Source organism: Oncorhynchus kisutch, linkage group LG3 (genome assembly GCF_002021735.2).
Source record: "Oncorhynchus kisutch isolate 150728-3 linkage group LG3, Okis_V2, whole genome shotgun sequence".
Classification (NCBI taxonomy): domain Eukaryota; kingdom Metazoa; phylum Chordata; class Actinopteri; order Salmoniformes; family Salmonidae; genus Oncorhynchus; species Oncorhynchus kisutch.
This window is the reverse complement of record NC_034176.2, coordinates 42,759,720-42,784,782: the sequence shown is the minus strand read 5'-3', so window position 1 is coordinate 42,784,782 and position 25,063 is coordinate 42,759,720. Positions and strand designations below refer to the sequence as shown.

General features: G+C 43.4%; 1 protein-coding gene across 2 annotated transcripts; it reads left to right on the top strand.

Moving 5' to 3' along the window:
- Window positions 1–4,910: 4,910 nt before the first annotated feature.
- On the top strand, window positions 4,911–15,166 carry LOC109872484 (NADPH oxidase activator 1). Of its 2 annotated transcripts, XM_020463739.2 has the most exons (16): window positions 4,911–5,667; window positions 6,228–6,408; window positions 6,503–6,585; window positions 6,841–6,949; window positions 8,388–8,525; window positions 8,788–8,895; window positions 9,094–9,153; window positions 9,631–9,668; window positions 10,129–10,267; window positions 11,320–11,391; window positions 11,839–11,926; window positions 12,141–12,253; window positions 13,316–13,476; window positions 13,655–13,760; window positions 13,971–14,094; window positions 14,210–15,166. In XM_020463739.2, exons 2-16 carry the CDS (start codon window positions 6,235–6,237, stop codon window positions 14,353–14,355), a joined length of 1,659 nt encoding a protein of 552 aa, XP_020319328.1. In that variant the 5' UTR covers window positions 4,911–5,667; window positions 6,228–6,234; the 3' UTR covers window positions 14,356–15,166. The 2 variants fall into 2 exon arrangements, with proteins under 2 accessions (XP_020319328.1, XP_031662423.1); XM_031806563.1 differs by lacking the exon at window positions 4,911–5,667 and having other exon boundaries at window positions 5,703–6,408.
- Window positions 15,167–25,063: the final 9,897 nt, after the last annotated feature.

Here is a 25,063-nt window from a genome sequence, read left to right as displayed (position 1 = left end):
CCTGCAGGCAGGTGTTTGTCCCCCTGTGTGCTGAGGGTGTCGGGTTCTTGTCCAGTTCTGGCATTTAGGTCGCCACAGTCTAACTAGTTCATGTCCCTGGGCCTGGAAATGATTGATTTCCCCCTCCAGGATGGAGAAGCTGTCTTCATTAAAGTATGGGGATTCTAGTGGGGGGATATAGTTAGCACATAGGAGGAAATTTAGAATTTCCTTTTGAATTTCTAGCCAAATGTAAAATGTTCCTGTTTTTATTAATTTAATGGAGTGAGTTAGGTCTGCTCTATACCAAATTAGCATACCTCCTGAGTCCCTTCCCTGTTTCACACCTGGTAGTTTGGTGGATGAGACTACCAACTCCCTGTAACCTAGAGGGCAACCAGTGGGCCTGTCTCCTCTATACCAGGTTTCTTGCAGGATGACAATGTCTGTATTACCGATTTCTTTGGTGAAGTCCAGGTTCCTGCTCTTTAGGACAAAGGCAGATGACCTCAGGCCTTGGATATTCCAGGATGAGATAGTGAAGGCTTTGTGTTCCATAAAGTGTCCAATGTTGTAGGTCGTGTGGTTTGGCATCAGGCCAGTAAGTGTGAGCAGAGCCTGCTGAGCATCTGGCACATGCCATTGGCTTGGGCTAGTGTAAGAGTGGGGGTTGGGCCTGTTTGCCCGCTCACGGCCTGGGCGTATGTGTGACTTCCATGTTGAGGCCCTCTTTGCGGGGGTGGGGTGCATGGGGTGGGCAGGAGGGGCATAGGTCTGATCTGAGGGAGGCCTAAATGGGGTGTGGACATGGTTGACTTGGGGGGGGTTGATTGGTTGTGGTGGGACTGTGTATGTGGCTGGTGGTGTTGTGGTCTGGTTGTAAGTCCTCTCGGTGTGGGTCCTCTATGTGTAGGTCCTGCGGGGGGGGACCCGCAGGTCTTGGAGAGTGTCTCGCTGGTCTGGGCGTAGTGTTGGGGCTACGTTTGAGAGTGATGTCCTTTAGAGTCCGGGCGAAGGTGGGCACTGCTGCCTAGTTGGACCTGGTCATAGAGGCTGTTCAAGTCCAGGGTGAAGTGGTGGGCCAGGTAAACATTTGTTTTTTTCAGGCACAGTCACGGGAAATACTTGCGTTTACCCGCTGTATTGTGGCAAGGTGAAAGTATTTTCGTGGTAGCAGGGTGGAGATAACCAGCTTTTTCAATCACTCCCTTCTGTGCTGTGGCCACCCTTTCCTGCTGTGTCTCAGGTCATTTGTGCCTATGTGTATTATTATGTGACTGGGTGACCCTAGTTGGTCCTCAGACAGAAGGTCTAGGGCGTGCTGGGTGTTTGGACACCAGAGTTTAGACACTGTTTGGGAAAAACTTTTTTTTCTTGTATTTCCCATTTGAGTCCATAAAGAGTTCAATCTGTGTCTTGTGATTGTCCTCAGTGGGTGGGGGGGGGTTGTCAGGAGGGCTATCAGGGTGGCTGACAGGGGGGGGTGTTCAGAGGGGGTGAGATCCCCTGGGCTTGGGGTTCTTCATTTGTCTGTTCTGCTGTGATGTTGATGCTATGGTCAGGGTCTGGTGTGGACTGTTCTACTGTGTTGTCGAGGTGGGCTGTTCTGCTGGCTTCTCTGCGGGGGTGGCCACCTCTCTAGTGGGTTGTTCTCTGTCACACGCCATCCCCCTCAACCTCTCCTCCAGCAGTCTGATCCTCTCCTCTAGTGCTCTGTTCTTCTCCTGCTCCTGCTCTTTCTCCTGTTGAAGTTGTCTCACCACTGTCCAGAGTGCAGATATGTCTCTCTCCACCTCCAGCTCTCCGGGTCTAGTAGGAGAGTGTTGTTGTGCTGGACTGTTGTCTGGGTCTGTGCTGACTGGAGTGTAATCACCTGCTGTTCCAGCTCTACCTGCCTCTATCTACCTGAGTCACACTCAAAATTAAAATGGAAAACCACACTACAGGCTGATCCAACTGTGATGTAATGTCCTTAAATCAAGTCAAAATAAGGCTCAGTAGTGTGTGTGGCTTCCACGTGCCTGTATGACCTCCCTACAACGCCTGGGCATGCTCCTGATGAGGTGGCGGATGGTCTCCTGAGGGATCTCCTCCCAGACCTGGACTCTAAAGCATTCGCCAACTCCTGGACTGTCTGTGGTGCAACATGGCATTGGTGGATGGAGCGAGACATGATGTCCCAGATGTGCTCAATTGGATTCAGGTCTGGGGAACGGGCGGGCCAGTCCATAGCATCAATGCCTTCCTCTTGCAGGAACTGCTGACACACTCCAGCCACATGAGGTCTAGCATTGTCTTGCATTAGGAGGAACCCAGGGCCAACCGCACCAGCATATGGTCTCACAAGGGGTCCGAGGATCTCATCTCGGTACCTAATGGCAGTCATGCTATCACTATAGTGAAAGCACCGCCAGCATTCAAAAGTGACCAAAACATCAGCCAGGAAGCATAGGAACTGAGAAGTGGTCTGTGGTCACCACCTGCAGAACCACTCCTTTATTGGGGGTGTCTTGCTAATTGCCTATAATTTCCACCTGTTGTCTATTCCATTTGCACAACAGCATGTAAAATGTATTGTCAATCAGTGTTGCTTGCTAAGTGGACAGTTTGATTTCACAGAAGTGTGATTGACTTGGAGTTACATTGTGTTGTTTAAGTGTTCCCTTTAATTTTTTGGAACAGTGTATAATGAAGAGGTCTGGTCTGACCTGCCCCGGTTGGGGATATCTTTCTCAAGGGAGAGCTTCTCCTGCTGGGCTTATTCTTTGATTAGGTGAAAGTCCAGCTGAAACGGTTTGGGGTTGCCCTGTACCATTACTGTTCCAGACTTATTGAGATTTATATTAGCTGACTCAGAGTCCTAGTTGTCAAGTATCCTGAGTTTCCACCCCTCATTAACACCCCCTCTCTTAACTTATCTAGGATAGGGGGCAGCATTTGGAATTTTGGTTGAAAAGCATGCCCAAATTCAACTGCCTACTACTCATCCCCAGAAGATAAGATAAGCATATTATTAGTAGATTTGGATAGAAACACTCTGAAGTTTCTTAAAACTGTTAGAATCATGTCTGTGAGTATAACAGAACTTATGTAGCAGGCGAAACCCCAAGGTCACTTTCTTTTCAAAGGTTTTTCATTGGGAATCCAGATTTCTAAGGGACTTGCTTGCAGTCAGAGGTTTTTCCTTTGTGTAATGAAGAGGTAGCCCTGTTCAAAACGAGGGCCACTTCAAGTGTACTGTTTGATAGAGGCGCATGACCAGAAAGGTAGCGTCAGTTTGTTTTCTTCCTGTATTGAACACAGATCATCCCGTCTTCAATTTGATCAATTATTTACTTTAAAAAATACCTAAAGTTGTATTACAAAAGTAGTTTGAAATGTTTTGGCAATGTTTACAGGTAACTTTTGAGATATTTTGTAGTCACGTTGCGCAAGTTGGAACCGGTGTTTTTCTGGATCAAACGCGCCAAATAAATGGACATTTTGGATATATATGGACGGAATTAATCGAACAAAAGGACCATTTGTGATGTTTATGGGACATATTCCAACAAAAGAAGCTCGTCAAAGGTAAGGCATGATTTATATTTTTATTTCTGCGTTTTGTGTCGTGCCTGCAGGGTTGAAATATATTCTCTCTTTGTGTAGGGAGGGGCTACCCTCAGATAATAGCATTGTTTGCTTTCGCCGAAAAGCCTTTTTGAAATCTGACATGTTGGTATCTTACAGGTGTGATTTCATGAAAGTTTGATTTTTATAGTTTATTTGAATTTGGCGCTCTGCATTTTCACTGGCTTTTGGCCAGGTGGGGCGCTGTATCTTCCCACATATCCCAGAGAGGTTAACAAAGGGGGAGTGTGCTAATATAGCACTGTGTCATGCCAGGGGATGGTTTGTGTGAAATATGAGGTTGCTGATGATCCCATTTTTGTAATAGTCATCCAAAAGTGTCTTTTGATTTTCCATAAGAGCTTCATTTTGTGATCTTTTCTTGCCTTATCATTCTTTACATACACAGGGTACTGTATTTGAATTACCTCTGAACAGCGGGAGGCAGCTTCTAAGGCCTCTCCATTTGGTTGGAGTAGACTGTTCGACTCTCCATTGTTGGGCAAAGGGCTTTGACACCTCTCACTTGACACGTCAGTGCTAATTGAAGTTGTATCACGATGGCAGCCTTAATTTAGCGTTCAGTCCTTATAAAGTGATGTAGTGTATTTGTCTTCTAATATAATAATATAATAATCCTTGGTAGTTGTAAGCCTTCCAGGTGATTCTGTAATTCTGTCCAAAATCCGGTTGTAGGTTTTGAGTTTTGATTTGGAGTAAAGGTTATGTGTAGAGGGTAGCATCCTGTATATGTTCCTGACAATAAATCCAAGTTTATCTAACTCTAAACCTATGTTTTTGTAAAGAAAATGCTGAAAAATGCAGGAGCTCATCTGATCATGACCTCTCTCTCTCTCTCTGTCTCTATGTATCTCATAGACAAAAATCATTTGTCTATGATGAATTAATAATATGATTCCTCAGGGATAGGTATTCATAAACAAATGCATAGTTTACTTAAACATATGTTTCATTTAATTTCTAGAGAAGCTAGAAACCTCATCCCCATATTATTACTTACCCTCTTGCTATTTTGCACCCCAGTATCTCTACTTGCACATCATCATCTGCACATCTATCACTCTAGTATTAATGCTAAATTGTCATTATTTTCGCCTCTATGGCCTATCTATTGCCTACCTCCCTACTCTCCTACATTTGCACCCACTGTACATAGATTTTTCAATTTTTCTTTTCTTTTGTGTTATTGACTACGTTTGTTCATGTGTAACTCTGTGTTGTTGTTTTTGTCGCACTGCTTTGCTTTATCTTGGCCAGGTCGCAGTTGTAAATGAGAACTTGGTCTCAACTGGCCTACCTGGTTAAATAAAGGTGAAATAAAAAAAATAAAAAGCTGAACCTGTTCTTTAACACGACATAGCTTGTAAAACAGTTAAGCCAACTATCATTCAATTGGAAAGGTGAGCGTTCAAAGAAAGCAGCTCTGGTAGACAGGTAAAAACCCAATGGCAAATATATTTTCCTTCCATCTTCCTCTTCTTGAACATCCATTTAAAGTCCCAAGTTTCAAAGTTCAATTTGAATTACCAGAATGTAAGTGAATGCGTCCTAGTTTCATAATGAGTGTGTTATAAAAGGTGTGAATCAGCCACGACCTAAGTCAATCTCAGTGGGTGTGTGCCTTCAACTGTAGTCTCGCCCTTTGTGAATCAGTAAAACTTTGTAATTGAAGCTATTGTGTTCTTGCTATTGTCACTGTCTCCTGGAGTATGTCCCAAATGGCACCCTATTCTCTATATAATATACTACTTTTGACTTTTGCCCTATGGACCCTGGTCAAGAGTAGTGCTCTATTTAGGGAATAGGGTTCCATTTGAGAAACAGCCCAGGTGCATTCCGTGCCTTGTTTGCTTGCTCAACCTCCCCACCCCAGGGAATGCGACTGACTTCCTTGTAGAGCAGGGTTGTGGCTCACTCACTGCTGTCGCCAAATTATGCAGCTTTCCCTACCATCCTGAGGGAGACTCAAGGTGCTCAGGTGGAATACTTTACCAGGAACCTATAATTGTCCATAGGATTCTCTTCTTGTTTATGTTTTAAGTGTTAGAGGGAGAACCTGTAAGTAACCATTTTTTGTATATATTTAACAATGATTTAACAATGATTTAAATACATATTTAAAGGCAAGATATATTTAAGGAAGTCCTTCTAGCATGTGGTTGATTATTACATGTGAAAGACTGGCATACTCTTTAAAAGTCACCCAATGAAAATCTCCCTGCTGTGTCTGCTGAGTATGAGCACAAAGCTGGTTGTTCTTGTTTAATGATGAAGATACGCTAATTATTTTATTTGTTGTGTTATCCCCCCTCTTAAAGGCTACCACACCAGTTTGTCCAGTTATTACATTGTAGGCCTACATGAAATTCTCAGAGTAATCTCGTTATTGTCTTCATTGCACTCAGACTTGTCAAGGTTATCGGTTAATTAGGGAGTCTGGGTTTTGAAAAACAACAGGGGCGATATAAACTACAATGGCTCTATATCAAACATTTAAAAGTGTGAAAATGGATGTACCCGATTCTCTTTAAAATTGCAGTATACAATTCTTCTGCTTCCCACTTGTCCTAAATGTTTTGTGGTATAACTTGTCCTTTATATAAAACTTCATACCACAGGAGGAGGATGTTGTACACAGAGTTTTTGCGGTTGTGGGATGAGGCGGTAAAGGCAGTGGATGCCAGAGACTGGCAGGGAGCCCTGTCTAAACTCAACCAGATCACTGAACCTACCTCCCGGACTCTGTTTCTGACCGCCTCTGCTCACCTCGCCTTGGGGCAGCTGGAGCCTGCCATCCAGGTCAGTCTGGAGGAGAGTGATTAATCAATATCTGGAGTGTATGGGTGTGCACGTGTGTGTGTGTCATATTTATCTGTCACCCTGTGTTGCCAAGGCTCTAGACCAGACCATAGCAAAGGATGAGCGACTTGCAGTTGGCTTCTTCCAAAGAGCTGGAGCATTCATGATGGCTAGCAGGTAAGTGATCACTGTACAACATTATGGTTCCTCTTAGGTCTACTGATGTTCTGTCTTTTATTAAAGTAAACAACAGGTTTAGTCTGTACAGTTTTTAGACATTGGTTAACCTATGAAGGCAAATGACTGTTTATTCATTCTTTGGATTACAAGAGACATTTAGCTGATAGCCATTATATCTGACATCTCCTTGCTGCTGTGTGTGGGTATGTGTGTGGTGCGTGCATGCGTGTGTGTGTGTGGGTATGTGTGCAGGCTGGAGGAGGCTCTGAATGACTGTACCTCGGCTCAGAAACACATGAGAGGGAACATGGTCATTGATTACAAACAGCTGGGGCTACGCTACAAGCTCTACAGTTGGCAGGTACAACAGACTTACACCATGCTCTTAAAAGCGTACACTTGTATCATACTAACACCGTGATCCTATAGGTGGACTTGCATCATACTAACACCGTGATCCGATAGGTGGACTTGTATCATACTAACACCGTGATCCTATAGGTGGACTTGTATCATACTAACACCGTGATCCTATAGGTGGACCTGTATCATACTATCACCGTGATCCTATAGGTGGACTTGTATCATACTAACACCGTGACCCTATAGGTGGACTTGTATCATACTAACACCGTAATCCTATAGGTGGACTTGTAACTTATAGGTGTAGACTTACACCACAGTCTTATAGGTGTACATATAATTACATTCTGTATTAGAACTCTAATATAATAGGATCTCCGTGCAGGTGTAGTTTTTACCTTATATGTGTGCACCAGGTACCAGTAGTGGAGTAAAGTATGATTAAACAATATTCTAAATGGATCTATGACAATCCAAATGTATATAGTGTCAGATATAATGGTGTCAGATATTTTTATTAAGTTTGCATCCCAAATGCCACCCTATTCTCTTTAAAGGGCACAAATGTTGGTCATTGTGACTTGTTATAATAGGGCTCTTGTCAAAATAAGTGCACTATATAGGAAATAGGGTGCCATTTGGGGTGTAAACTGAGAAATATGAGAATATCCCCAGTTCCAAAATGTCAACACTTTCATTGTGAGGTTCAGAAGCCAGATACACCACCTGGTAGGGATCTTTGACAAAGCCACATTGAAGGAAGGGGGGGGGGAGTTTCTGAGGTTACACAATATTAAATACCTCTCATAATGAAGATAAGACGTATTACACATTCCTACCCCATGTTCACCTGTGGCTGTGTTTGTCTCAATCTGAGCTACTGACTATGTGTCTGTCTGTCAGGCGAAGGCATTCTTGACATAGGAATTGCATAGGAATTTATTTCCCCAAATCTATCCGCTAGAACAAATGTGTTTATTGTTTTTGGTTTATTAACCACATTTGTGAGACCTTTATTGATTCAAGTTGAATTACGTATTGTCTGTAGCACCCAGACAAATCTATATATTTTTGTTAAGAGATGAGGCATCACCAAAGTTGTCAATTGCAGCATAATTTAGCTCTCTCATGGGCTGTTGTTGAGTATTACTTGTCTGTGTGAGCAGATGGAGAGTGTACAACAAGATCAAATCAAACTTTATTTGTCACATGTGCCGAATACAATCTTACCATGAAATGCTTACTTAAGGGCTTGTTGTGTTGTGACAAATAAAGTTTGTTTTGATTTTGTTATTATGGCCCACTATTCCTATACTGCATTACTTTTGACCAGTGCACATAGGGCTCTGGTTAAAAATAGTGCACAAGATAGGGAATCGAGTGCACTATATAAGGAATAAGGTGTCAGTTGTGACAGTCTCTCTATGGTTGTCCAGGTCTTGTATAACGCAGCAGCTGTCCACTCTAGACTGGACCAGTTGGACAAAGCCCGGGACATTCTGATCTCAGCCTCCCAGGAGAAAGGAAGAGGGGGGCGAGGAGGGAACATGGAGGTGGCTTTAGACATGATCTCTGTAAGTACACGATCAGAAACATTCACTGAAGACATCGGAAATCTCCCCACAAAGAACCAGAGGTTGTTTCTCACTGATCAAGTCACATGGCCAGGGAAAAGTCCTGGCTATATCCCCACATAGTCTTTTGACATTGGCATGATGGTGTCTGGTGTCCTGTTCTACATGGCTACATTTCTCTTTGTGCTGAGTTACTCTCTCTCTCTCTCTCTCTCTCTCTTTGTGTGTGCGCGTGCATGCGTGCGTGTGTGTCCATCCCCAGAGGGGAGAGGTGCTGCCTGTCCTCCTGGTGCCAGAGGGGCAGGTGTTCCGCCCCAGGAAACAGGACGTAGAACAGCTGGGAGAGAGGGACTTCCTGGGAAAACCAAAGGTACAGTAAATCCACACCACTCTCTGTCTCTGTGTGTGTGTGTGTGTGTGTGTGTGTGTGTGTGTGTGTGTGTGTGTGTGTGTGTGTGTGTGTGTGTGTGTGTGTGTGTGTGTGTGTGTGTGTGTGTGTGTGTGTGTGTGTGCGTGCGTGCGAATTGAATCAGATTTAATCACAGATTGGCCTTTCCTGTGCTTTCAGGTCATTTCCTCTATGATTCCCAATGATGACTTTGGTGGATTTGAACCTCTCAGGGTTCAGGTAAGGCTGAATAATGCTGTTAGAACAGCATTGGAATTACACAGAACCTTGTGTGCATCCCAAATGGCACACTATTTCAGGGGTCGGCAACAGGCGTTTTTTTTTTTTATCCCTTCAATTATTTGAAAAAATACCGTTTTGGGTAATAAAAAAAAAATTACTGTAAAATTACAAGAAGCTCAGCAAAATTGACTTTATTTTAGGACATCTGTTCCCAAGTATTCCCCCAAATAAATAAAAATAGACATACTGTATGTCTCAATGTGATTAAGGTATGAAATTATTGTTATTTTCAAATACAATCTCTTTTTGGGATTAGTTGTGGTCAATTTGCAATGTACACATTATTATTATTTTCTGCCCCCCACCCCGCACCCAAGTAGTGCACTATAAAGGGAATAGGGTACCATTTGGGACACAGCCCAAAGCCCATGCCTTCTGCTTCTCCCTCTGACTGTGACTCTGTCCTCTGAACAGAAACCTGGATACTACGAGCCCAAGGTGGATAGAGTGGAGTAAGTTACATTATTCACATTGATATTTAATTATGTTCCCAAAATGAATGTCATTGGAGCAGAAAAATGAGCAGGGACATCATAGGAAAAGCTCAGAGCTGATATTTTAATCCAAAGAATATAATATGGTGTTAATATGGTGGATTGAGTGACATGGTGTCCAAAAGTCAAATTGGGTGAGTTTATTTTTGGGGCGGCAGTGGTTAGAGCATTGGACTGGTAACCGAAAGGTTACAAGTTCAAATCCCTGAGCTGAAAAGGTACAAATCTGTCGTTCTGCCCCTGAACAGGCAGTTAACCCACGTCATTGAAAATAAGAATTTGTTCTTAACTGACTTGCCTAATTAAATAAAGGTAAAATAACATTTGGGGGTTTTCACTCTCTGCACTACAAGTGAGAAAAGCATGGTAGTGTGCATGTTTACCCTTTACTTCTAATGGTGTATTTGCCTCCCCGTAGGGATTCTCGCTACATGTGTCTGCGTACCCCCTACATATCCGGGGGCCCTGGTCAGCTGACGGTGCCAGGGGGAGCCATGGTGTTTGTCTTCAGTGATATGGAAAGAGATGGACTGGCCACGGTCATACACGATGGACAGGTGAAAGACCCCTGTAACTAGTGGTCGCTACTCCATAGTAGAAGCTAACAATGATGCTTGAATTACAAAGCACATAAGAACAATGCAATACATTCCAGACGAGGCTGTGCTGCTCACAAGAGCTGTCTGGCAATTGATAGGCTAGTAGGCTATTTATAGCTGTATACAGTATTTAACTGATAGACTATTTATAGCTGTATACAGTATTTAACTGATAGACTATTTATATTACACATTGGAACTTGGACTCCATGCTGTCGGGGCGATCCGTTCCATCACTCGTAGGCTTACCAGTGTTCACAGAATGGAGGTTGCTGTCATGAGCGCCGCTGGGTCTCTGGCAGTCATCAGCTTGGTTTTCTGGGTGAGGAGGAAGAGAAGGAGGGACTATCACTAGAGGAACTGTCACTATTCTTGAGGGGAGGAAGAAGAGGAGGAGCAAGGCCACTCATTGCCGGGCAAGGGCAGCAGGGGCTCTGTCGGGAATGGGAGGCTGCTAGTGCTAGCTGCTGCATAACTAGGTCTACTAGCTTCCTTCTGCGATGGTGTTTCGTAATTCGAGGAGGAGGTGGTAGCTTTGATGATGCTTATCAGTAATTTGGCACAAGATAGATTTTTTTTACAGCGTTTTTGTGCACGCCTGGTCTTTCTTGCCTTTTGTTTATCCATCTTGAACAAAGCACTCACTCCACCTGAGTTCAACCTGATTCATTTAACTTTTGTGATACTTGATAGCCAATCAGGTGAGAAGGCCGAGGCGGCCGAGAAATGGGCTAATTAAATGCATGACAACTATATTGTCTGTCTGCCTCACCTACTACCATCTAGACTGGACAACACAAACACTTCGCTTGCTACGTGTGGAAATGAAAAAAAGGATTTATCAAATATTAACAAATAAATTGGACAATGGGGACTGCGGGGGTTTCCACTACGCCAGTGCACCTACTCCTTTTATTGTGGCCTGTCTTCTTTCTGTATGATTGTGTATTTATGCCTTTTGATATTTGACTACCACTCATCTTTCATTTTGAATTTCTTTCTTCCTTTAGAAAGGACTTGTCCCCATGACACTGCTAGACCCAGTGGATATCAAGAAGTCCAAAGGCAGGAGAAATAATAAAGTAAGATTTTCTTATTCTATTATTTTACAAAGACAATGTCTGTTATAGAGGTGAACTAAATGTGCCACTACATTTAGGAGCAGCTTCATTTACATTTTATAAAATCTGGGCTATTTAATCTCTCAATTTTCAATTTTAGAGGAATGCTGAACAGAGCTTTATCTCCACTGTACACCCCCCCCCCGGGACTTAGTGGGGGAAAAGTGATGTGTCAGGGAAGAAGTTGCTGTATCACAATGTACTAAAGTTGCACCTGCTTAACACTTCTAGATGTAGAGGACAGACAGGCTTGTTGAATTCCCTTGGATTTTAACGATGAGGGAGAGAGGTGTCATAAAAGGAATAGCAATTATTAGCCCAGCCTCTCTGGATAGTTCACTGCTGTAATGGAAAGCACAGAGAGAGATCTGTTACCTTGACTACCCTGTTCTGATGTGTCCTCCACAGAGTATTCCCAGTGGGATCCCCCTCCCACCGGGCCTCAGGCCGCCCACTCGCCCACAGAACCAGCCCAGCCCCATAGCATCTCCTCCGGGTAGGCTCAACTCATTTAACCCCTCTGGCAGAGGACAGGACAAGGGGATGGAGCCAGGCCAGAATCCATCTAAACTAAAGCACCTTTTGTTGTTTATTTAATTATAACAGTCGTCATTCTGGCATGCCCATGTACAGTACTACCGGTATAAATTTGATCATTTTGAAAGCCTCTTCACTGAGTGTTTTAATGTTGTACTGTAATTCATCTGCAGAGAGCCCAGTTAGACAGACACCACCACCATCCTATGCCTCTGCCACCCACCCACCAATCAGTTCCACACTGCTACGCAAGTACACATCCACAGTAGACAGCCCCACTGAACTGGTGAGTAAAGGGCCTGACTTAATCAGTGTTTGTATCTGAGTTTGTAGCTGTTAATCACCAGCGAAATAATAAATTTAAAGATAAAATGAAGATTATGAACATGTCATTTATTCCTTCTAAAGATAGCAGGTGAAAATATTTAGTCGATCTGTCCTCAAGTTGTACTGTAGGATATCTCACAGAATGTGTATCAGCATGATTCAAAAGAAGGGTCAAGGTTTCAAAGTTTATTTTCCATGTGCACAGGAAACAAGAGGTATGAAACAGTACAGGGAAATTCATACCTTGAAAGCTATTTCCCAACAAAGCAGTGATGATGATAATAATATAGATAATTACAGAAATATATATATATTTTAAACGCACAACAACTACAATGTGAGTTAAAGAAGCATGAGAATGCAAGTATATACAGGTCAGTGCCAGCACCTTATTCAATGTGCAGGTGTACAGAAGTAATCACTTGACACCCACAAACTATGTTATACTATACTTCCTTCCAGCTGGGTTTACATATACATTATTCTGATGGAGTGTATAAATAGAAAATCATTTTATGACTCATAAAGTGTTGTAGTGGTGTAATGAATAGAATGCTGATGATGTGCCCTAATTAAGTCCAGAGAATACCTAAGGGAGGGAGATGTCAGATAAAAAAATATATGTTATTTTGTGCCTCACCATGTCAGTGACCTGAATTATTTTCATAAGAAGAAATGACCTCTTAAAATCTCCCTGATGCCTGTGCCAAAATGTAATGGACTTCTCGTGTGAAGGCTGCTATACTTTCCAATATGATGCCTGACTGGCTGGCTAGGGGAAAGAGAGGTTTCAGGGAGAGTGTTCTACACTTAGACTAGACTTCTCCATCTCTGTCCAGTCAAAAGCTGCCAATCCAGTTATACTGTCAGGAGATACATTTTTTTCTGAAAGCTTCCTTATGATCATTCACTCATGTTTGTTTCCTATACAATCATGTAGAAAGTGCTTTTTGCAGAATTGTTATTGTATTTTTTTGTGCAGATACTTCCCATGCCATAGAATATACATGTTTTCTCACAGGATCCCACTTCACCCCAGGGAGCAGAGGCTGGGTCTGTGGTGGTAAAGGTGCATTACAGATACACCGTGGCTCTGAGTGTCCCTTTAGGCACGCCATACGATGACCTACAGGAGAGAATTGCACACAAATTGGGGCAGCCAGCCTCACACTTGCGCCTCAGGTAACTGCAGACCTGCCAACCCATTTCTGTCATTTCAGTGCTGCTATCGCACTAAAAATATAACCACTCACCCTCATGTGTGTCCACTTTACCCCCCCCCCCCTCTATTCCTTTCTCCCATTCCCTCTCCTCCCCTCCTTCTTCCTCCTCTTCCTCTCCTTATCTCCTCTCCCCTCAGACACAGGCAGCATGGCTCCCAGGTGCTGAAGCCTCTGGATGGGGAGGAGGGGCTCAGGGCCCTGCTGGAGGTGGCAGAGGCAGGCAGAACCACACTGTGGTGCCAGGTGAGATCCACAGGGCTCAGGCAAAAAGTATTACAGCATATAGGGAATAGGGTGCCATTTTGGACAAAGACCTATAGTGTATCCCTCTGGAATAATCAATAGTACAATATACTGTATGTAGCACAGGGCCATTTTGAATTTAAATTCATCAATGTATTGTGTGGCTAATTTCTGAGTAAATAATATGTTCCTCTGCTCTCCCTGTGTCAGACTGAGGACCGCCTGGACAACCGTACCATTCTCTACCAGATGGTGGCACTGTATGACTATGCAGCAGAGGGCCCAGAGGACTTGGAGTTCAGTGAGGGAGACTCTATTGACATTCTCAGTGAAGGTAATGGAGAATGAGAAATTATGAAGTCTTGTGCTTTTTAAGTGCACAGTAAGTACGTAACCTCCTGTTCTGACAAATGACTCTATCCCCCCTCTTTCCCCCGTCTGTCTACCAGTCAACGAGGAGTGGCTGGAGGGACACTGTGCTGGTTACATTGGCATCTTCCCCAGCTGTTTTGCCTACCGGGAAGAAGAGACCCCCACAACCAGGGGTGCAACTTTCACTGGGGACGGGGGGGGTCATGTCCCCCCCACATTCTGAAATGGCATTTTTGCCCCCCCCAGTTGTATCATTGCAATGTGATACAAAAAGAGGCAAAGGTGTGCTTTAGGACCATGCCTCCGAGTGGTCGGGTAGGCTGTTTGGAGTGTTCAGCCAGCTGGATTTAGGACCGCTTGGATACCACAGAGCAGGCTGACAGGCTGTCTGAAGGCAAAGCTTCTGGAAGGCTGGCTGGACCGGCACGCAAGAGTTGAGCATAGTTCAGTGTGTATGTGTTGCGCTTTTTCACAGAGTTGTAAAAATTGGCTACTCTTTAGGCGACTGATGTAACTGACAAGGTAACTAGTGTTTATTCGCAGTGCTGAGCTAGTATTGTAACTGACATGTAACGTTAGCTACTGAGGTGAATGAATTAGCTACGCTAGCTAGTACTGTAGCTACCACAGCCAGGTCAGTCCTAACATCTAGCTATCTATCAGATAGCGATATGAGGTGGCTATTATTACTATCTAACAGCAGTTGTTTGTATGGAAATGTTTTTAAGCCTTCGTTTTGTTCTGTTTCAACAGAAGTAAATGAACTTGTAAAGCTTTCACAACTTGATGTACCGTTAGAAAGAGAGAGCTGGCAAAAGGTTGGCTAATGTTAGCTATGATTTTTGATGACACTAGACCTGAATCAAATGATGAAACCATCAGCCAAATGATTGAGAATTGATATTCTAATGTTTTTTCAGTGCAATGTGAGTTTTTATTAGTCAGTATGGCAATGTAACATTATTGATTTATCAGTTTCCCTAGCTAATTCCCTGCTTTTCACACTGACACAGTAATAAACAGCTCTAACATTACAGGCTCCACTCTCATGGTGCACAGTAGAGGTCTGAGCGGGACCGATTTCTTAATCTGCAGTTTTTCATATCGCACTCCACCTGCAACCGCCTGCACCGCTGACTCCCACCTGCTACTGCAAGAACTTGTCCCAAACCCAACCACAGTCCCTCAATGTTATTTTAGGCTTATGTGACTCAGCTTACTTGCCAGCCATGGTCCCTGAAATGTTGCGCCATATAGGCAATATCAGATGCGCAAAAGTAACTTAAGAAATAGTTAAAATTACCAAAGATTCGGCACATGGCCATAATATTAGGCTAGATGTAGTAGATGTAGTTTGAAGAGAGCAGAGTAGGAGAGACTTGCACTTTCTCTTGAGCTATTTGTATAGCCTACCTTTTAGGAGTTGGAAGATTATCAGAAGGAGAAATATGGGTGATCTATTTCTAGGCAATGTAGTAAAGTATTTAGGAAGTACATTTCCTCGGAAAGATAACTGCCCCGTGCTTCTTCGCCCATGCATAGGCTATAGCCTACCGTATTTAATTGAGACCACACACGCACCTGATGTCGCAGGTATGGCTACTGAACTTGAAGCAGCAAGAATTATGACAGCGACAGCAACATTTTGCATAGGCCTATAGGATATAGTCGAGCTTTTACAAGGCAGAGACAAATAAATGGATAATCAATAGTTATTGAAAATGAAATGGTTCAACGCTCGCTTAACATAGTAGTCTAACCTTTGCGCGTGTTGTGTGCCTTTTCTTTTTTCCTCAATGATGATTCCAGAAAAATATTGCACTTTGACTCACGTTGGTTGAGCGCCCTCCACTTCTTTCCATTATCAAAAGCCTATTTACTTACAGACACTGTAGTAAACTACAGTCTAATCATATTTAAGTTAATTTCATATTTCAATTAACTACTACGTGATTCTCCACCCATGTATGCAGCCTACTCTATTTTAACGAGACCAGACATACTAGGCGCACTTGAACTCTCACGCCCAACTAGGAGAGGTAGGCTACCAAAATGAAACAGCGAATTCTGAGTGTGAATAAAGATGTGTTTTTAATACAATAGATAGGCTAACGCATATAAAGCAGAAAGCGGACCCTTTCCAAATAATATAGAGGACAATAAAAATATTTTAATCCCAAAGACGTCTCTCTGACCGCCCGCAGCATGAAAGATGCAGACCAAGTCGCAATGATCTCTGTCGCCACCCGCAGGCATTTTTCAGATGACATGTAAAACAACAAATCGGAGGAAAAGCTATTGATGATGATGACGAATGGATACAGATATGTTTGAATGCCCAGTCATGTTCATATAATCTCAGACATAAATTACTGTAGTTTAAGACCATCCATAGAACATACTATATGCCAGTGATACTGGAAAAAAAAGAAATGTCATTCCTCTGCTGGAGGTGTGAAACACAACATGGGACATGTTTGTATATGTTCGGGTCTTGTGAAGGCTGGCTGAATTCTGGCAAAGAGTATGTTCTCTTATCTCAGCATGTCTACCAATTCTCCCTTCTGCCTGTTTTTGTTTGCTTGGCAATGTTGATACCGGAGACTGTTGTCTGAAGAAACTGTGTAGCCGAGCATTTATTGCAGCTTAGAAAAGGTTGGTTATCCTCCAACAATGTCACAATAGATGGCAGAAATGTCAAGTTCATGTATCACTAAATTTGATTTATTACAAGATTATGGGTATACTGGGCAACTTTCATAAGGTCTGCCGACGACACTACAGTGGTAGGCTTGATTACCAACAACGACGAGACGGCCTACAGGGAGGAGGTGAGGGCCCTCGGAGTGTGGTGTCAGGAAAATAACCTCACACTCAATGTCAACAAAACAAAGGAGATGATTGTGGACTTTAGGAAACAGCAGAGGGAGAACCCCCATATCCACATCGACGGGACAGTGGTGGAGAGGGTAGAACGTTTTAAGTTCCTCAGCATACACATCACAGACAAACTGAAATGGTCCAACCACACAGACAGTGTGGTGAAGAAGGTGCAGCAGCGCCTCTAAATTCGGCTTGTCACAAAAAACACTCACAAACTTTTACAGATGCACAATCGAGAGCATCCTGTCGGGCTGTATTACCGCCTGGTACGGCAACTGCTCCGCTCATAACCGTAAGGCTCTCTAGAGGGTAGTGAGGTCTGCACAATGCATCACTGGGGGCAAACTACCTGGCCTCCAGGGCACCTACACCACCCGATGTCACAGGAAGGCCAAAAAGATCATCAAGGACAACAACCACCCGCCACTGCCTGTTCACCCCGCTATCATCCAGAAGGCGAGGTCAAAACAAAACAGCTTCTATCTCAAGAACATCAGACTGTTAAACACTGACATTGAGTGGCTGCTGCCAACATACTGACTCAACTCCAGCCACTTTAATAATGGAAAAATTGATGTAATAAATGTATCACTAGCCACTTTAAACAATGCCACTTCATATAATGTTTACATACCCTAAATTATCATCTCATATGTATATACTGTACTCTATACCATCTACTGCATCTTGCCATCTTGATGTAATGTATCCCTAGCCACTTTAAACAATGCCACTTTTCTACGTTTACATACCCTACATTACTCATCTCATATGTATATACTGTACTCTATACCATCCACTGCATCTTGCCTATGCCGTTCTATACCATCACTCACTAGGTACATATTCTTATTCATTCCTTTACACTTGTGTGTGTATGAGGTAATTGTTGTGAAATTGTTAGGTTAGATTACTCGTTGGATATTACTGCATTGTCGGAACTAGAAGCACAAGCCTTTCGCTACACTCAGATTAACATCTGCTAACCATGTGTATGTGACAAATAACATTTGATTTGATGCCTTATATGGAATACAGGACAAGTAAACGAGTCTGTATTGAAAACATGCCCATGTCAGGGGAGATACCTATTTAGGCAATCCCTAGCTGCTGGGCTGCTCAGTCCTGACCCTGGGGGTCTGCTGTCCTGTTGCTTGTCACTCTGGCCTTGGCCTAACACATCCAAAACCAATAAATGAATGTTTCACTAAGATCCTAAAGCTGAGTGGGGTGTGTTGAGTTGGGGCACTGCAGGGTGGTGGACCCCTAGGGACAGGACGGGGCGACCCAGCTATAATGTGTGCAAGTAAAAAAAGAGCTCTACAGTACTATTAGGCCTATAATTATATGGATGATTTGCAGTTTCTGTGTGTTAATGTATATTTGTGGTGTATGTGTTGTCATCGTCGTCCCCCCCCCCTCCTTGGGAAGAGACCCCTATAGGTCCTGGTCAAAAGTAATGCACTATTTAGGGAATAGGGTGCCATTTGAGATGCAGGCTATATGTGGAGGAATACATAGGCCTACTTTACCTTAGTACCCACATTGAACAGAAAGTAATATTCTTTTAATAGGGTTGTGGACTGGCAGAAAGATAGAAGCTTGAGTCTGTGTGAATTAAAGGTATAAAGGCAGAGGATCTTGTCTGCATCCCAGAGCCCACCTGTTTTGAGCCCCACCTGTTTAGCAAAGAATATATATACAGTACCAGTCGAAAGTTTGGACACACCTACTCATTCAAGAGTTTTTCTTTATTTGTACTATGTTTTACATTGTAGAATAATACTGATTACATAAAAACTATGATGAAACATAGAATCATGTAGTAACCCAAAAAATATATATTTTAGATTCTTCAAGAGCCACCCTTTTCCTTGACGACAGCTTTGCACACTCTTGGCATTCTCTCAACCAGCTTCATGAGGTAGTCAACTGGAATGCATTTAAATTAACAGGTGTGCCTTATTGAAAGTTAATTTGTGGAATTTATTTCCTTCTTAATGCATTTGAGCCAATCAGTTGTGTTGTGACAAGGTAGGGGTGGTATACAGAAGATAGCCCTATTTGGTAAAAGACCAAGTCCATATTATGGCAAGAACAGCTCAAATAAGGAAAGAGAAAGGACAGTCCATCATTACTTTAAGACACGAAGGTCAGTCAATGCGGAAAATGTCAAGAACTTTAAAAGTGCAGTCGCAAAACCCATCAAGCGCTATGATGAAATGGGCTCTCGTGAGGACCGCCACAGGAAAGGAAGTCCCAGAGTTACCTCTGCTGCAGAGGATAGGTTCATTAGCGTTAACTGCACCTCAGATTGCAGCCCAAATAAATGCTTCACAGAGTTCAAGTAACAGACACATCTCAACATCAACTGTTCAGAGAAGACTGTGTGAATCAGGCCTTCATGGTCGAATTGCTGCAAAGTAACTACTATTAAAGGACACCAATAAGAAGAAGAGACTTGCTTGGGCCAAGAAACATGAGCAATGGACATTAGACCGGGGAAATCTGTCCTTTGGTCTGATGAGTTCAAATTGGAGATTTTTGGTTCCAACCGCTGTGTCTTTGTGAGACGCAGAGTAGGTGAACGGATGATCTCCACACGGGTGGTTCCCACCGTGAAGCATGGAGGAGGACACACTTACTACTACTAAAACACACTTACCAGCATGGCTACCACAGCATTCTGCAGGGATACACCATCCCATCTGGTTTGCGCTTAGTTGGCCCATCAATTGTTTTTCGACAGGACAATGACCCAACAGGCCTCCAGGCTGCGTATGGGCTATCTGACCAAGAAGGAGGGTGATGGAGTGCTGCATCAAATCAAATTGTATTGGTCACACGTGATTAGCAGATGTTATTGCGGGTGTAGCGAAATGCTTGTGCTTCTAGCTCTGACAGTGCAGTAATATCTAACAAGTAATATCTAAAAGAAATTACACAACAGATACCCAATACACAAAAAAATCTAAGTAGGAATGAATTAAGACTATATACATATGGACAAGCGATGTCAGAGCGGAACGGACTAAGATACAGTAGAATAGTACAGAAAAAACAGTATACAGTATAGATATGAGATGCGTAATGCAAGATATGTAAGCATTAAGTGACTAAGATAGCGTAGAATAGTATAGAACACAGTATATACATATGAGATTAGTAATACCAGATACATAAACATTATTAAAGTGACTAGTCTTGCATTCCTTAAAGTGGGCAGTGATTCCAAGTCTATGCCTATAGGCAGCAGCCTCTAATGTTTTTTATTTTATATATTTATTTTTATTTCACCTTTATTTAACCAGGTAGGCTAGTTGAGAACAAGTTCTCATTTGCAACTGCGACCTGGCCAAGATAAAGCATAGCAGTGTGAACAGACAACACAGAGTTACACATGGAGTAAACAATTAACAAGTCAATAACACATTAGAAAAAAAAGAGAGTCTATATACATTGTGTGCAAAAGGCATGAGGAGGTAGGCGAATAATTACAATATTGCAGATTAACACTGGAGTGATAAATGATCAGATGGTCATGTACAGGTAGTGATATTGGTGTGCAAAAGCTGCTCAGATAGCAGATGTTTGAAGTTGGTGAGGGAGATAAAAGTCTCGATTTTTGCAATTCGTTCCAGTCACATGCAGCAGAGAACTGGAACGAAAGGCGGCCAAATGAGGTGTTGTCTTTAGGGATGATCAGTGAGATACACCTGCTGGAGCGCGTGCTACGGGTGGGTGTTGCCATCGTGACCAGTGAACTGAGATAAGGCGGAGCTTTACCTAGCATGGACTTGTAGATGACCTGGAGCCAGTGGGTCTGGCGACTAATATGTATTGAGGGCCAGCCGACTAGAGCATACAGGTCGCAGTGGTGGGTGGTATAAGGTGCTTTAGTAACAAAACGGATGGCACTGTGATAAACTGCATCCAGTTTGCTGAGTAGAGTATTGGAAGCTATTTTGTAGATGACATCGCCGAAGTCGAGGATCGGTAGGACAGTCGGTTTTACTAGGGTAAGTTTGGCGGCGTGAGTGAAGGAGGCTTTGTTGCGGAATAGAAAGCCGATTCTAGATTTGATTTTAGATTGGAGATGTTTGATATGAGTCTGGAAGGAGAGTTTACAGTCTAGCCAGACACCTAGGTACTTATAGATGTCCACATATTCTAGGTCGGAACCATCCAGGGTGGTGATGCTAGTCGGGCGTGCGGGTGCAGGCAGCGAACGGTTGAAAAGCATGCATTTGGTTTTACTAGCGTTTAAGAGCAGTTGGAGGCCACGGAAGGAGTGTTGTATGGCATTGAAGCTCGTTTGGAGGTTAGATAGCACAGTGTCCAAGCACGGGCCGGAAGTATACAGAATGGTGTCGTCTGCGTAGAGGTGGATCAGGGAATCGCCCGCAGCAAGAGCAACATCATTGATATATACAGAGAAAAGAGTTGGCCCGAGAATTGAACCCTGTGGCACCCCCATAGTGACTGCCAGAGGACCAGACAGCATGCCCTCCGATTTGACACACTGAACTCTGTCTGCAAAGTAGTTGGTGAAACAGGCAAGGCAGTCATCAGAAAAACCGAGGCTACTGAGTCTGCCGATAAGAATATGGTGATTGACAGAGTCGAAAGCCTTGGCAAGGTCGATGAAGACGGCTGCACAGTACTGTCTTTTATCGATGACGGTTATGATATCGTTTAGTACCTTGAGCGTGGCTGAGGTGCACCCGTGACCGGTTCGGAAACCAGATTGCACAGCGGAGAAGGTACGGTGGGATTCGAGATGGTCAGTGACCTGTTTGTTGACTTGGCTTTCGAAGACCTTAGATAGGCAGGGCAGGATGGATATAGGACTGTAACAGTTTGGGTCCAGGGTGTCTCCCCCTTTGAAGAGGGGGATGACTGCGGCAGCTTTTCAGTCCTTGGGGATCTCAGACGATATGAAAGAGAGGTTGAGCAGGCTGGTAATAGGGGTTGCGACAATGCCGGCGGATAGTTTCAGAAATAGAGGGTCCAGATTGTCAAGCCCAGCTGATTTGTACGGGTCCAGGTTTTGCAGCTCTTTCAGAACATCTGCTATCTGGATTTGGGTAAAGGAGAACCTGGAGAGGCTTGGGCGAGTAGCTGCGGGGGGGGGGGGGGGGGGGGGGCGACGGAGCTGTTGGCCAAGGTTGGAGTAGCCAGGAGGAAGGCATGGCCAGCCGTTGAAAAATGCTTGTTGAAGTTTTCGACAATCATGGATTTATCGGTGGTGACCGTGTTACCTAGACTCAGTGCAGTGGGCAGCTGGGAGGAGGTGCTCTTGTTCTCCATGGACTTCACAGTGTACCAGAACTTTTGGGAGTTAGAGCTACAGGATGCAAATTTCTGCCTGAAGAAGCTGGCCTTTGCTTTCCTGACTGACTGCGTGTATTGGTTCCTGACTTCCCTGAACAGTTGCATATCGCGGGGACTATTCGATGCTATTGCAGTCCGCCACAGGATGTTTTTGTGCTGATCGAGGGCAGTCAGGTCTGGAGTGAACCAAGGGCTATATCTGTTCTTTATTCTGCATTTTTTGAACGGAGCATGCTTATCTAAGATGGTGAGGAAGTTACTTTTAAAGAATGACCAGGCATCCTCAACTGACGGGATGAGGTCAATATCCTTCCAGGATACCCGGGCCAGGTCGATTAGAAAGGCCTGCTCGCAGAAGTGTTTTAGGGAGCGTTTGACAGTGATGAGGGGTGGTCGTTTGACTGTGGATCCGTAGCGGATACAGGAAGTTATCGCTGAGATCCTGGTTGAAGACAGCGGAGGTGTATTTGGAGGGCCAGTTGGTCAGGATGACATCTATGAGGGTGCCCTTGTTTACAGATTTAGGGTTGTACCTGGTGGGTTCCTTGATGATTTGTGTGAGATTGAGGGCATCTAGCTTAGATTGTAGGACTGCTACTGTTAAGCATATCCCAGTTTAGGTCACCTAACAGAACAAACTCTGAAGCTAGATGGGGGGCGATCAATTCACAAATGGTGTCCAGGGCACAGCTGGGAGCTGAGGGGGGTCGGTAGCAGGTGTGCTAGTGATGGCTGTTTAACAGTCTGATGTTCTTGAGATGGAAGCTGTTTTTCAGTCTCTCGGTCCCAGCTTTGTTGCACCTGTACTGACCTCACCTTCTGGATGATAGCGGGGTGAACAGGCAGTGGCTCGTGTGGTTGATGTCCTTGATTATCTTTTTGGCCTTCCTGTGACATCGGGTGGTGTCGGTGTCCTGGAGGAGGGCTGGGCGATATGGCCAAAATATTATATTGTGGTATTTTTTTTTTAAATTGGACGGTATGACAGTATTTGACGGTATTTTTAGTTTTTGAATAATACAAGTTTTACGTTTGCTTTACGAGTAGTGAGTGATCCTAGGGTGGCAACACATACATTCTAAGTGATTTCAATTAGTCTTTCTCCATTCTGATTGTTTTATACTGTTCAATTCAACTTCAACCAAAACAAATTTCAGCAATTTTATAATTTCTGCATTTCCTGCACTCAATTGCAGTGGTGGGAAAAGTACCCAATTGTCATACTTGAGTAAAAGTAAAGATACGTTCATAGAAAATCACTCAAGTTAAAGTGAAAGTCAACCAGTAAAATACTACTTGAGTAAACGTCTAAAAGGATTTGGTTTTCAAAAGTAAATGTAATTGATCAAATGTACTTAAGTATCAAAAGTAAAAGTATAAATCATTTCAAATTCCTTATATTAAGCAAACCAGATGGCACCATTCTCTTTAAAAAAAAATTATGTACGGATAACCAGGGGCACACCAACACTCAGACATAATTTACAAACAAAGCATTTGTGTTTAGTGAGTCCTCCAGATCAGAGGCAGTAGATGACCAGGAATGTTCTCTTTACAAGTGCGTGAATTGGAACATTTTCCTGTTCTGCTAAGCATTCCAAATGTAACGAGTACTTTTAGGTGTCAGGAAAAATGTATGGAGTAAAAAGTACAGTATTTTCCTTAGGAATGTAGTGAAGTAAAAGTTGTCAAAAATAACAAATTGTAAAGTAGAGTAAAGACACCAAGAAAACGACTTAAGTAGTACTTGAAAGTATTTTTACTGAAGTATTTCACACCATTGCTCAAATGAGATAATTTCCACACTGCCACGTAGGGCTGCACGATATGGCCAAATATTCTAGGACTTATTTTTAATTAACCAAATGTTGCAATTGCGATTTGACTTGCGAATTAGAGCGAAACTGTTGGAATCATGGAAATAGAATGACTATTCTAATTCTATAGTTAGAATATAATAGTGGACACTTTGAATAGTGTTGTTTGAGATGACAACAAATTAAAATGGCAGGGAGGAGTTATTGTGACATGATAGGAACTGAAGTGTTGAGAAATGTTTCCTAGGAGACCCTATACAGTGTTGCCACTCAGACCCCTCTAGCGACACATTTTTTAAAAATTGACTAGCGACTTTTTCTTGTGTTATTGGAGACTTTTGGAGACTGAGGTGAAAGCACGTATCGTTCTTACTCTTCTCAACGAGCAGCGGGTGCTGCCGTGGGCCCCACCCCCATCCCAAAGCACTCACAGACGGCCCAGTCCTCGCACAGCAGTCCCTCCCAGCTGCAGTCAGAGCAGGAGATGTTCACCCCTCCACGTCCAGACTGCAAATGAATAACGCATGCGGGAAGCCACCGCTGGCTGATGGTATACATTCAGGGCGGGATGTAAATGTAAAATGTTTTCTTGTCTAAAATAAACCACTGCACAAAAATAAATCACTGCATTTGACTCACACAGCCTCAGTCACTTTACTCACCTTGTCCACTGTGTGTGTGCCTCTCTTTGACATAAGCTAAACGTCCAGCTGGCTAGCTCATCATGTCTCAGTCAAACTATACACTCAAAAATACAGAAAGGAGTGGGAATCAAACCCTGAATTCAAAGGCTGGTTGAAGCCGTTTATTGGAGATGATACACAGGCATACTGCCTGTATTGTAAGGCTGATTTCTACACCAAACTTAGTGATGTAAAAAAAACACATGACAACTCA

Bases quoted from the DNA above. Each gene is read 5' to 3' on its own strand.
- LOC109872484 (XM_031806563.1), top strand. From the start codon at position 6,181: ATGTTTTGTGGTATAACTTGTCCTTTATATAAAACTTCATACCACAGG. The intron at 6,950-8,387 runs GTACAACAGACT...ATGGTTGTCCAG, and splicing joins ACAAGCTCTACAGTTGGCAG to GTCTTGTATAACGCAGCAGC. The intron at 8,896-9,093 runs GTACAGTAAATC...CTGTGCTTTCAG, and splicing joins ACTTCCTGGGAAAACCAAAG to GTCATTTCCTCTATGATTCC.